Here is a 15,250-nt window from a genome sequence, read left to right as displayed (position 1 = left end):
TAAACCCAAGGATGAACACACTGAGACACACAGTAATAAAACTGACAAAAATTGAAGACAAAGAGAAAATATTAAAAGCAACAAGGGAAAAAGCAACGGATAACATACAAGGGAACTCCCATAAGGTTATCAGCTGATTTCTGCAGAAACTCTGCAGGCCAGAAGGAGTGGCACCATATATTTAAAGTGATGAAAGGGAAGAACCTACAACCAAGAATACTCTACCCAGCAAAGCTCGCATTCAGATTCGATGGAGAAATCAAAAGCTTTACAGAGAAGCAAAAGCTAAGAGAATTCAGCACCACCAGACCACCTTTGTAACCAATGCTAAAGGAAATTCTCTAGGTGGAAAAGAAAAGGCCACAACTAGAAACAAAAAAATTACGAGTGGGAAAGCTCACTGGTAAAGGCAAACATACAGTAAAGGTAGGAAATCATCTGCACACAAATAAGATATCAAAACCAGCAACTGTGAGAAGAGGAGAGCACAAAAGCAGGATATTGGATATCCATTTGAAATTAAAAGACCAGCAACTTAAAACAATCTTGTTTATATATAGATAGCTATATCAAAACCTCATGGTAACTGCAAACTGAAAATCTACAATAGATACACACACAAAAAAGAAAAAGGAATCCAAACAAAACACTAAAGTTAGTCATCAAATCACAAGAAAACAAAAGAGGAAGGGAAGAAAAAACATCTACAAAAACAAATCCGAAACAATTAACAAAATGGCAGTAAGAACATACATATTGTACAGGGTTCAAGATGGTGGAGTAGAAGGACGTGCTCTCACTGCCTCTTGCAAGAGCACTGGAATCACAACTAACTGCTGAACAATCATCGACAGGAAGACACTGGAACTCACCAAAAAAGATACCCCACATCCAAAGACAAAGGGGAAGCCACAATGAGACTGTAGGAGGGGCACAATCACAATAAAATCAAATCCCATAACTGCTGGGTGGGTGACTCACAAACTGGAGAACACTTATACCACAGTGTCCACCCACTGGAGTGAAGGTTTTGAGTCCCAGGTCAGGCTTCCCAACCTGGGTGTCTGGCAACGGGAGGAGGAATTGCTAGAGAATCAGACTTTGAAGGCTAGCGGGATTTGATTGCAGGACTTCGACAGGAATGGGGGAAACAAAGACTCCACTCTTGGAGGGCGCACACAAAGTAGTGTGTGCATTGGGACCCAGGGGAAGGAGCAGTGACCCCACAGGAGATTGAACCAGACCTACCTGCTAGTGTTGGAGGGTCTCCTGCAGAGGTGGGGGGTGGCTGTGTCTCACCATAAGGACAGGGACACTGGCAGCAGAAGTTCTGGAAGTACTCCTTGGCATGAGCCCTCCCAGAGTCCACCATTAGCCCCACCAAAGAGCCCAGGTAGGCTCCAGTGTTGGGTCGCCTCAGGCCAACCAACCAACAGGGAGGGAACCCAGCCCCACCCATCAGCAGACAAGTGGATTAAAGTTTTACTGAGCTCTGCCCACCAGAGCAACACCCAGCTCTACCCAGCACCAGTCCCTCCCATCAGGAAACTTGCACAAGCCTCTTAGATAGCCTCATCCACCAGAGGGCAGACAGCAGAAGCAAGAAGAACTACCATCCTGCAGCCTGCAGAACAAAAACCACATTCAAAGAAAGATAGACAAGATGAAAAGGCAGAGAGCTATGTACCAGATGAAGGAACAAGATAAAACCCTAGAAAAACAGCTAAATGAAGTGGAGATAGGCAACTTTCCAGAAAAAGAATTCAGAATACTGATAGTGAAGATGATCCAGAACCTCGGAAGAAGAATGGAGGCAAAGATCGAGAAGATGCAAGAAATGTTTAACAAAGACCTAGAAGAATTAAAGAACAAACAAACAGAGATGAACAATACAATAACTAAAATGAAAAACACACTAGAAGGAATCAATAGCAGAATAACTGAGGCAGAAGAACGGATAAATGCCCTAGAAGACAGAATGGTGGAATTCACTGCTGCGGAACAGAAGAAAGAAAAAAGAATGAAAAGAAATGAAGACAGCCTAAGAGACCTCTGGGACAACATTAAATGCACCAACATTCACATTATAGGGGTCCCAGAAGGAGAAGAGAGAGAGAAAGGACCCCAGAAAATATTTGAAGAGATTATAGTCGAAAACTTCCCTAACACGGGAAAGGAAATAGCCACCTAAGTCCAGGAAGCACCGAGAGTCCCATACAGGAGAAACCCAAGGAGAAACATGCCGAGACACATAGTAATCAAATGGCAAAAGTTAAAGACAAATTATTGAAAGCAGCAAGGGAAGAACGACAAATAACATACAAGGGAACTCCCATAAGGTTAACAGCTGATTTCTCAGCAGAAACTCTACAAGCCAGAAGGGAGTGGCAGAATCCAACAACACATTAAAAGGACCATACACCATGATCAAGTGGGATTTATCCCAGGGATGCAAGGATTCTTCAATATATGCAAATCAATCAATGTGATACACCATTTTAACAAACTGAAGAATAAAAACCATATGATCATCTCAGTAGATGCAGAAAAAGCTTTTGATAAAATTCAACACCCATTTATAATTAAAACTCTCCAGCAAGTGGGCATAGAGGGAACCTACCTCAACATAATAAAGGCCATATACGACAAACCCACAGCAAACATCATTCTCAATGGTGAAAAACTGAAAGCATTTCCTCTAAGATCAGGAACGAGACAAGGATGTCCACTCTCACCACTATTATTCAGCATAGTTTTGGAAGTCCTAGCCACATCAGAGAAAAAAAAGAAATAAAAGGAATACAAATTGGAAAAGAAGAAGTAAAACTGTCACTCTCTGCAGATGGTATGATACTATACATAGAGAATCCTCAAGATGCCACCAGAAAACTACTAGAGCTAATCAGTGAATTTGGTAAAGTTGCAGCATACAAAATTAATGCACAGAAATCTCTTGCATCCTATACACTAACGATGAAAGATCAGAAAGAGAAATTAAGGAAACAATCCCATTCACCATTTCAACAAAAAGAATAAAATACCTAGGAATAAACCCTCCTAAGGAGGTAGAAGACCTGTACTCAGAAAACTATAAGACACTGATGAAAGAAATCAAAAATGACACAAATAGACGGAGAGATATACCATGTTCTTGGATTGGAAGAATCAATATTGTGAAAATGACTATACTACCCAAAGCAATCTACAGATTCAGTGCAATCCCTATCAAATTAGCAATGGCATTTTTTACAGAACTGAAGAAAAAAATCTGAAAATTTGTATGGAGACACAAAGGACCCCGAATAGCCAAAGCAGTCTTGAGGGAAAAAAATGGAGCTGGAGGAATCAGACTCCCTGACTTCAGACTATACTACAAAGCTACAGTAATCAAGACAATATGGTACTGTCACAATAACAGAAATACAGATCAATGGAACAGGATAGAAAGCCCAGAGATAAACCCACACACCTATGGTCAACTAATCTATGACAAAGGAGGCAAGGATATACAATAGAGAAAAGACAGTCTGGGAAAACTGGAGAGCTACATGTAAAAGAATGAAATTAGAACACTCCCTAACACCACACACAAAAAATAAACTTAAAATGGATTACAGGCCTAAATGTAACTGGACACTATAAAACTCTTAGAGGAAAACATATGAAGAACACTCTTTGACATAAGTCACATCAAGATCTTTTTTGATCCACCTCCTAGAGTAATGGAAATAAAAACAAAAATAAACAAATGGGACCTAATGAAACTTAAAAGCTTTTGCAAAGCAAAAGAAACTACAAACAAGACGGAAAGACAACCCTCAGAATGGGAAAAAATATTTGCAAACGAATAAACTGACAAAGGATTAATCTCCAAAATATATAAACAGCTCATGCAGCTCAATATTAAAAAAACAAATAGCCTGATTGAAAAATGGGCAGAAGACCTAAATAGACATTTCTCCAAAGAAGACATACAGATGGCCGAGAAGCACATGAAAAGCTGCTCAACACCACTAATTATTAGAGAAATGCAAATCAAAACTACAATGAGAACATGTTTGAAATTATTCTGTCCATTATGTCTTATAAAGTTTAAAATCAACAACAACAAAAAAACTACAATGAGGTATTACCTCACACCAGTTAGAATGGGCATCATCAGAAAATCTACAGACAACAAATGCTGGAGAGGGTGTGGTGAAAAGGAAAACCTCTTGCACTGTTGGTGGGAATGTAAATTGATAGAGCCACTATGGAGAACAGTATGGAGGTTCCTTAAAAAACTAAAAACAGAAGTACCATATGACCCAGCAATCCCACTACTGGGCATATACACAGAAAAAACCATAATTCAAAAAGACACATGCACCCCAATGTTCACTGCAGCACTGTTTACAATAGCCAGGTCATGGAAGCAACCTAAATGCCCATCGACAGATGAATGGATAAAGAAGATGTGGTACATATATACAATGGAATATTACTCCGCCATAAAAAGGAACGAAATTGGGTCATTTGTAGAGACGTGGATGAATCTAGAGACTGTCATACAGAGTGAAGTAAGTCAGGAGGAGAAAAACAAATATTACATATTAACGCATATATGTGGAATCTACAAAAATGGTACAGATGAACCGGTTTGCAGGGAAGAAACTGAGACACAGATGTAGAGAACAAACGTATGGACACCAAGGGGGGAAAGTGGCAGGGGGTGGGGGTGGTAGTGTGATGAATTGGGAGATTGGGATTGACATATATACACTAATATGTATAAAATGGATAACTAATAAGAACCTGTTGTATAAAAAAATAAAATAAAAAAAAAATACATATTGATGATTACCATAAATGTAAATGGATTAGATGCTCCACCCAAAAGACACAGATTGACTGAATGGATACAAAAACAAAACCCATATATATATGTCTACAAGAGACCTACTTCAGATCTAGGGACACATACAGACTGAAAGTAACAGGATGCAAAAATGTATTCCATGCAAATGCAACTCAAAAGAAAGCTGGAGTAGCAGTACTCATATCACACAAAATAAACTTTAAGATAAAGATTGTTACAGGAGACAAAGAAGGACACTACATAATGAAGAAGGGATCAATGCCCGAAAAAGATACAGCAACTGTAAATATATATGCACCCAACATAGGAGCACCTCAATTTATAAGACAAATACTAACAGCCATGAAAAGGGAAATCAACAATAATACTGGGAGACTTTCACACCCCACTTTCATCAATAGACAGATCATCCACACAGAAAATCAATAAGGAAAACACAGGTTTAAATGACATTAGATCAGATGCACTTAACTGATATTTATAGAGCATTCCATCCAAAAGCAGCAGAGTACACATTCTTCTCAAGTGCACATGGAACACTCTCCAGGATTGAGCACATGCTGGGCCAGAAAACGAGCCTTGGTAAATTCAAGAAAATTGAAATCATATCAAGCATCTTCTCTGAACACAACACTATGAGATTAGAAATCAACTACAAGAAAAAAAAAAATTGTGAAAAACACAAATATGTGGAAGCAAACAATATGCTACTAAACAACCAATGGATCACTGAAGAAATCAAAGAGGAAATAAAAAAATACCTAGAGACAAATGAAAATGAAAACATGATGATGCAAAACCTATGGGATACAGCAAAAGCACTTCTAAGAGGGAAGTTTATAGAGATACAAGAAAAAATCTCAAATAAACAACTTAGTCTTACACCTAAAGCAACTAGAGAAAGAAAAACAAAACCCAAGGTTAGTAGAAGGAAAAGAATCATAAAGATCAGAGCAGAAATAAATGAAATAGAGATGAAGAAAACAATAGAGAAGATCAATGAAACTAAAAGCTGGTTTTTTGAAAAGATAAAGTTGAAAAACTTTAGCTAGACTCATCAAGAAGAAGAGGGACAGGGCTCAAATCAATAAAATTAGAAATGAAAAAGTTACAGTGGGCACCTCAGAAATACAAACGATCATAAGAGATTACTACAAGTAGCTATATGCCAATAAAATAGACAACCTAGAAGAAATGGACAAACTCTTAGAAACGTACAACCTCCCAAAACTAGACCAGAAAGAAATAGAAAATATGACCAGACCAATCCAAAGTACTGCAATTGAAACTGTGATTTAAAAACTCTCAACAAATGGAAGTCCAGGACCAGATAGCTTCACAGGCGAATTCTACCAAACATTTAGAGAGGAGTTAACACCTATCCTTCTGAAACTATTGCAAAAAATCACAGTGGAAGGAACACTCCCAAGTTCATTCTACGAGGCCACCATCACCCTGATACCAAAACCAGATAAAGTTATCACAAAAAATAGAAAATTACAGGCCAATATCACTGATGAACATAGATGCAAAAATCCTCAACAAAATACTAGCAAATCAAACAATACATTAAAAGGATCATACACCATGATCAAATGTACACCATAATTTATTCCAGGGATGCAAGGATTCTTCAATATACGCAAATCAGTGTAATACAGCACACCAACGAACTGAATAAAAACCATATGATCATCTCAGTAGATGCAGAAAAAGCTTTTGACAAAATTCAACACACATTTATGATAAAAACTCTCTAGAAAGTGGGCACAGAGGGAACATACCTCAACATAATAAAGGCCATATTTGACCAACCTACAGCTAACATCATACTCAACAGTGAAAAGCTGAAAGCATTTCCTCTAAGATCAGGAACAGGACAAGGATGCCCACTCTTGCCACTATTAGTCAACATAGTTTTGGAAATCCTAGCCATGGCATTCAGAGAAGAAAAAGAAATAAAAGGAATCCAAATTGGAAAAGAAGTAAAGCTGTCACTGTTTGCAGATGACATGATACTATACATAGAAAATCTAAAGATGCTACCAGAAAACTACTAGAGCTCATCAATGAAATGGGTAAAGCTGCAGGATACAAAATTAATACACAGAAATCGCTTGCATTCCTATACACTAACAATGAAAGATCAGAAAGAGAAATTTAAAAAACAATCCATTTACCATAGCACCAAAAAGAATAAAATACCTAGGAATAAGGCTACCTAAGGAGGCAATAGCCCTGCACTCTAAAAACTATAAGATCCTGATAAAAGAAATCAAAGATAACACAAACAGATGAAAAGATATACCATGTTCTTGGAATGGAACAATCAATATTGTCAAAATGACAGTACTACCCAAGGCAATCTACAGATTCAATGCAATCCCTATCAAATTACCAATGGTATTTTTCACAGAACTAGAACAAAAAATCTTAAAATTTGTGTGGAGACACAAAAGACCCCAAATAGCCAAAGCAATCTTGAGAAAGAAAAATGGAGCTGGAGGAATCAGGTTCCCTGACTTCAGACTGTACTGCAAAGCTACAGTTCAAAACAGTATGGTAGTGGCACAAAAACAAATAGAGATCCATGGAACAGGATAAAAAGCCCAGAAATAAACCCACGAACCTATGGTCAATTAATATATGATAAAGGTGGCAAGAATATACAATGGAGAAAGGACATTCTCTTCAATAAATTGTGCTGGGAAAACTGGACAGCTACATGCAAAAAAAAAAATGAAATTATAATATTCTCTAACACCATACACAAAAATAAACTCAAAATGGATTAAAGACCTAAATGTAAGACTCGAGACTATAAAACTCTTATTAGAGGAAAACATAGGCAGAACACTCTTCTACATAAATCACTGCAATAGCTTTTTTGATCCGTCTCCTAGAGTAATGGAAATAAACACAAACAAATGGAACCTAGTTAAACTCAAAAGCTTTTGCACAGCAAAGGAAACTGTAAACAAAACGAAAAGACAACCCATAGAATGGGAGAAAATATTTGCAAATGATGTGGCCAACAAGGGATGAATCTCCAAAATTTACAAACAGCTCATGTGGCTCAATATCAAAAACCAAACAACCCAATCAAAAAAATGGGCAGAAGACCTAAATAGACATTTCTCCAAAGAAGACATACAGATGGCCAAGAGGCACATGAAAAGATGCTTAACATCACGTATTATTAGAGAAATGTATGTCAAAACTACACTGAGATATTACCTCCCACCAGTCAGAATGGCTATCATCAAAAAATCTAGAAACAATAAATGCTGGAGAGGGTGTGGAGAAAAGGGAACCCTCCTACACCGTTGGTGGGAATGTAAATTGATACAGGCACTATGGAGAACAGTATGGCGGCTCCTTAAAAAACTGAAAATAGGGCTTCCCTGGTGGCGCAGTGGTTAAGAGTCCGCCTGCCAATGCAGGGGACACGGGTTCGTGCCCCGGTCCAGGAAGATCCCACATGCCGCGGAGCGGCTAGGCCCGTGAGCCACAACTGCTGAGCCTGCGCGTCTGGAGCCTGTGCTCCACAACGGGAGAGGCCGCGACAGTGAGAGGCCCGCGCACCGCGATGAAGAGTGGCCCCCGCTCGCCGCAACTGGAGAAAAGCCCTCACACAGAAACGAAGACCCACCATAGCCTAAATAAATAAATTAAAAAAAAACAAAAAAAAAAAAACTGAAAATAGAGCTGCCATGTGATCTGGCAATCCCACTCCTGGGCATAAATCTGGAGAAAAACATGGTTCGAAGGGATACATGCCCCCAGTGTTCACTGCAGCACTGTTTACGATAGCCAAGACATGGAAGCAACCTAAATGTTCATTGACACTTGAATGGATAAAGATGTGGTACATATATACAATGGAATATTACTCAGCCATTAAAAAGAATGAAATAATGCCATTTGCAGCAACATGGATGGACCAGGAGACTATCATACTAAGTGAAGTAAGTCAGAGAAAGACAAATATCATATGATATCGCTTATATGTGGAATCTAAAAAAAATGATACAAATGAACTTATTTACAAAACAAAAACAGACTCACAGACAGAGTACAAACTTATGGTCACCAGGGGCGAAGGGTGAGGGGAGGGATAGATTGGGAGTTTAGGACTGACATGTCCACACTGCTACATTTAAAACAGATAACCAACAAGGACCTACTGTATAGCACAGGGAACTTTGCTCAAGTCTGTAAGAACCTAAATGGGAAAAGAATTTGATAAATAATAGATACATGTATATGTATAACTGAATCACTTTGCTGTACACCTGAAACTAACACATTGTTAATCAACTATAACTCCAATATAAAATAAAAATTAAAAAAAATATTTTAAGCTCCAAAGCATTGAATAAATTCTGAGTTGTGATTTGTGAGGGGAAAAAAAAAAAGAAAGAAAATTACAGGTCAGAGTGGTGGAGAAAATAGTATAGATGTTAAAAATATCAAAGTTTAAATTTTTCATAAGTCACAAATCTATAGTATTCTTGGATTCTAAGTGCATTGCTGGCTAAGATTAATGAAGGTCACACTTAAATAGTTCACAGATGGGTCTGTTAACATCCAGAAGGACTAAAGTAATTTTCTTTGCTCTTGAAAATACCAGCCAATAACCTGTCTCATTAGACTGACCCTTCTGGATTCTAATCAAAGCTTATTTAACTGTCATTTGTAGGATTCAGCCACAAGCATGTCAAATGTTGAGAAAGCATACTGTTCTATTTTTTTTCTACTACTTGATGTAGCACAGACTATTTGATCCATTTCAAGGGCAACCGAAATAAGAGAAAGGCTGAGGTGCTCTTAAATTAATACTTGTTTAAAGATGGAGATTTGGACTTGTTAGTAATACTGACCCATGTAAAATATTAAAAAATAGATTCCTGAGGGAAGTCAGGTGCTCTTCTTTATTCAGTGGGTGTGTAAGCAAACGTCTGGCACAGAGGTTGACTAATCTGGACACTGTGGATGACGAGCCGCAGGTAAAGGAGCAGCTGCCTAAGTGTGCAAGTGATTAGTCTGTGTTGCCAGATCACCTCCACTGGTCTTCGTTTATGATTACTTCTTTTTGGCTGGAGGATATGCTGCCAAGCTGGCACCTCCTTCTCCCAAATGCCTTCTTTCTGCCAGTTTACAGGGGAGTGTTTTGTAGAAAAACTGCCAACACTTCCTTTCCCGTCTTACAGATTAAATAAATTACATCTGCTTAACATACACAGCCTCTGTTGGCCCAGGGAACCAGACAAGCTGTTTGGACAGTGACCTCAACTGATATTTTGTGTTCTAGAAATGTGTTCAGTTGGGGAGGGGATATCACGAATGGCATAAAAACCTTGCTCTTTCTTGGGTTGCAACCTTGAGCCCAAGTACTGGCTCCACCACCACTTACTAGCTGTGTGATTCTGAGCAAGTCATCGAACATTCTTTGTATCTCAATTTTCTTCTCTGTAACCTGAACAATAATCTTATTTGAGGTAAATGTTGAAAGACCTCTACTTCCTTATTTAATGAAATACTAGTCAAAATCCGATTGTAATTTTCCTTTTTCTCACAGGGTGGGGGAATAATACTTGTCAAATTGATCTTGAAGTTTCTCCAGGAAAGGAAAAATACAAGAATAACCAAGAAATGCTTGAAAATGAATGGGGGAGACATGCCCTACCCAGTCAAAATAACTAAATGTGGTACTGTGGGAAGGTACATAAATCAATGAAAGAGAGAACAAAGAAAAATTTATATGTTGCTTATACTAGAGCTATTTAAAATTAATAGTGACAGGGCATATTGTTCAATAAATGGGATGGGACGGCTAAATGTCCATTTGGGAAAAAAAGCTACAAGGTTTGATATTTTATTCTAGGCTTTAGTGATTTCCTCCTTTATGAGCTTCGATCCCCAAATCTCAAGGGCTTCTTTCATCTAAAATAATGCATTATTACATTAAAGGCTTAAGAATTATCCACTTAGAGTGGGACTTCCCTGGTGGCTCAGTGGTTAAGAATCCGCCTGCCAATGCAGGGGACACAGGTTTGTTCCCACATGCTGTGGAGCAACTAAGCCCATGCACCACAACTACTGAGCCTGCGCTCTAAAGCCCGTGAGCCACAACTACTGAACCCACATGCCACAACTACTGAGCCCACATGCCACAACTACTGAAGCCCACACACCTAGAGCCCGTGCTCCGCAACAAACAAGATAAGCCACCACAATGAGAAGCCCGCGCACCGTAACGAAGAGTAGCCCCCGCTCGCCGTAACTAGAGGAAGGCTGCGTGCAGCAACGAAGACCCAACGCAGCCAAAAATAAATAAATAAATAAATTAATTAATTAAAAAAAAGAATTATCTACTTAGGTGACAGATGAAGGCATGAGAGTGGACAAGATCATTGAAGAAGAGTACCAAGGGGTCTGTGGTTGGAATATTGGGGCATACCTACATTTAGGATGGAGATGGAAGAAGTGTACTAAAGGTGGCCTGCGTCAATGACCAACTTATTTTTTTAAGGTCATAGAACCCAAGGGAGGAAAGGTTTTAAATAAAGGTAGCTCAGATCGGTGCTCTGTGGTGACCTAGATGGGTGGGATGCAGGGGGAGGGAGGTCCAAGAGGGAGGGGATGTATGTATACATACAGCTGATTCGCCTCAGTGTACAGCAGAAACTAACACAACATTGTAAAGCAATTATACTCCAATAAAAAATTAATTAATTTTAAAAAATGAAGGTTGAGGAAGGTCATATGAAAAGAGGTTAAGATGATTGAAGGCTGGAAGGAACATTATGGGTTAGACACGTAGGACGTGACCAGCTTTCCTCAAGAAAGAATTTTCCTAGTAGTAAGATTAAACCAGCCTTCCTCAAGAAAGGAAATGACCAGCTTTCCTCAAGAAAGAATTTTCCTAGTAGTAAGATTAAACCAGAATCAGTGAGGTGACAGCAGGCACACACTAACAAAGAGATTCTTTCCATATATGGAAAGAGGTGGAACTCCAGCTTAATGGGGAAATAACTGCAGAAGAATTTCCAGAAGCAACTGAACTGGTTTTTTTGAACCTGCTACTAAGCTATAATACTCTATGTGCTAGACACTGAGCTGGATGTCACCAATTTCCAGAGCAAAGCTGCAAGGTCAATGTTGTTTTCACTTTACAGGTGAGGATTTGTAAGCCAGCATACAAACAACACGTACTAACTAGTTTGGGCTAGTTACTTAAGCAGTCTAAGGCAGTTTTATTAAAGGAGGATAATGCTACCTACACCTCAACACTGTTCTGAAGATTAAATTATTAAATTATATATCTATGTATATACAAACATAACATACATATCTATGTATGTACAAACATGTACAAACACAAACAGAAATGTGTAGAATAGCACTTTGCAGGAACTTAATACATATTCCTGGTACCATACTTGAGAAAAATAGCAATGCGTAAGGTATAGTCATGGTGGCATAACTGAATTTAACTGCAGGCTTTCTTTTATGTGTACCCAGCTTTATTTTGAACAACCACCTTTAACGTACAGGTTTCTCCTCTTCTTTTGTTAGGTATTGGATGTGAGTAGAGAAGGCAAAGAAGAAGTATTCTATGGGCCTACACTTCCTTTTGCTTCCAATGGAATAGCAGCATGCTTCCTCCCAGCTCCGTATTTCACATGCCCTAACCTTCAAACTCTTCAAGTGCCTCATCACAGGATTGGCACCATCTGAAAAGCCAGTGCTCTTAACAACCATCATGAACACGAGGAAGAAAAAGGCCTGACTTTTGGATACTGGGCATGAAAATACTCAGTGCTCAATGCTTCCTTGTTTTGTTTTCTAGACCTTCTATTCAGATAAACATTAGCAAAAAATGAACAGTTTTCTAAAATATACATTATTGAAAACGCTTGTCACGCTTCTCAGTGTGTGTCAATATACAGTACAATATGTATGACTTTTATGGTGGTGTAGCTTAGTGCTAACTTAATGGTCCATGGATCTTTTAAGCATTCTTTGTACACTTTGTCTAATCAGTGCTGTCCAGGACATTACCCTCTTAGTAAGGCAGTTTATTTCACAAGTACTGCCATCAATGATCTTAAAAAAAAATTGTCAGTACTTAATCTCTTTACTACTTAAGCCTGGGATTGTAATTTTTCTTTTAAAAATTTAACATTATACAGCCCTGCTGTATAAGTAGAGACTCATCATTATGACATCATAAATTTTTAAATGCCATATTTTATTCAAGGTAATACAAATAATAGAAGTACACCAGAACAGCAGATGGAATACCCAGATTTTTCACCTTGGTTGCTTTGTTACCTTGGGCCAGGAGCTTAACTTTACATTGCTTCAGTCTTCTCACTTTTTAAGGAGGGCAATTATTGATTTCCATATTAATTCAGAAGAATGTTGTAAGGATTAGGCAAATGCTCTGAAGTACTTTGCCTAAGAAAAAAAAATGTCACTCAAATTACAAGGTATTTTACTGTTTTAGAACCTTGTAACTGAAAAAGATTATTTTTGAAGTTTAAAAATTACTAGATAGAACTTGGAACACAAGCTATGAGATAAATGATTCTGAAAAGCATGTGAAAGAGACACGCTAATTATGAAAAAGGGAGTTTACTAAAGCCAAAGATTTCTAAACTTGTACAAACACTTGCCTCAAATAATAAGTCTCTCAAACATTTCATCTAAGCTCATTTAGTGAAAAATGACATTTTAAAGCTCAAAAAAAATTAGTTGTACTAATTTTGGTACCATAAAGTGCTCTGACATAAATTTGAACCTAGTATCAGTAGTTCTAATAAGTTTTTCCACTTTGTTAAAGGTTATGTCAATCTTGAGCGCTTGTGGGATTCTTCTCTACCACCAATACATATTTTATTACTACCATTTTTAATAATGCATGAGAATTTTTTTAGGCTAGGTTTTTGGATTTGCTTTGTCTATAACAAAAAATAAAAAATAAAACAACTCAATAATCGTATTTGAACATAAATTCAACAAGTATAACATGAGTTTTTCCCCTTTCCTTAATCTTGTTAGGATAAATCACCTTTATTAAAAGGAAGATTTTACTTTTTTTCCTTAGTTTAATCATTCAGCAATCCTTGTCTTAATGGGAAATTGTCATTTTATTCATGTAACCACTTTTAGTAATCAGAAGTGAATAAAAAAATATTTTTTATCCTAAATACAGAATTCACTAACTTTATATAAGATACCTAAAACATTAATTAAAAAAAAATATATATATATATAAAAAAATAAAACTTTTGGCTATTTAGATTAAAGGCCGGGGTGGGGAGACTAGGGGTAAGAAAAAAATGGTAAAGTTTTAAAAGAACAGATTTTGTTTACACAAACAAAAAGCCTTAAGAGTATTTGTACAGTTCTGAAAAGTGAAAATTGATATTGATAATTGACATTTAGAAGGAAAACAGAGTCTCTTTAAAAGGTATAAACCATCTAAATTAAATTTTTAAAATGCCTTACCATGTCAGGAAAATGGACTCCAGCGTTTCAGAAATCTTTTCAACAAGGACCTAAACAAGAATTATTTCAGATTTACTAAAATTTCTACTTGACACACAGATTTTCCATCCAGCAGTTTTACCTCATAAAACAATCTATTTTTAAACCCAGACTCTCTACCCAATTAATGAAAGGGAAGGTCGAAAAGTGAACTTGCTTGAATGACAAATGGAAAGGCAGCCTGAGATTATTCTAATTTCTGTGTAGACTTCTAACTATTCATTTAAAACAAACCAGTATATATTATCAAACCTCTCCTCAGTGAACTTTAATGTATTATTCAGTAATATTACAGAATTGAAGTCAGAATTTTTAAAAGTTTTACATAGTTTTCAGAAACACTTACAATTATAGACAAAGAACAGCATCCAAAGTACAGCGCCCCTCCCCTAAAAAGAAAAAACTCAGATCGCTTATAATTCGATCCTTCCCTCAAATTATTGATCATAAGAGCTAATAAGAAAAATTCTAGAAAACAATGTTTGGTCATATAAACCAAAGCCCATTGAAACTATTCAAATATATGTTCTCCATTTAAGTGAACTATCCTACAGTAATTCATCTTCCATTTTTACTCTTCAAAGTTAAAGACCATATTGTATTTATATTTAAATTATTAATTTGAATTTCCAAAAGACTATATAGCTTCCAACAGTTTAAACATCATTTCAAGATTTTACTTTAAAAAAGGAAAAGCAGTAACACAGATATTAGCAGTGTTCTTACTCTAGGAGGAAAAGCCAGAAAAGACATGAAATCTCTAAAATAAAATAATATGTATGTAAAATGCAGTAAAATTCCTTAGATCTTTAAGAACAAAATGCCAATTGGTTA

At 37.2% G+C, this 15,250-nt stretch overlaps 1 protein-coding gene across 1 annotated transcript in view; it reads left to right on the top strand.

Annotated features, from left to right (window-relative positions):
- The window catches only part of KLHL32 (kelch like family member 32), a 237,904-nt gene extending 225,303 nt beyond the window's left edge, over window positions 1-12,601 (top strand). The window contains exon 11 of the mRNA XM_061207178.1: window positions 12,440-12,601. Coding sequence (XP_061063161.1) covers window positions 12,440-12,601 — 162 coding nt within the window. The remainder of the gene's footprint in view (window positions 1-12,439) is intronic.
- The last annotated feature ends 2,649 nt before the right edge of the window (window positions 12,602-15,250 follow it).

This window comes from Eubalaena glacialis, chromosome 12 (assembly GCF_028564815.1).
Source record: "Eubalaena glacialis isolate mEubGla1 chromosome 12, mEubGla1.1.hap2.+ XY, whole genome shotgun sequence".
Taxonomy (NCBI): Eukaryota; Metazoa; Chordata; class Mammalia; order Artiodactyla; family Balaenidae; genus Eubalaena; species Eubalaena glacialis.
This window is presented reverse-complemented; position numbering and strand designations above follow the sequence as displayed.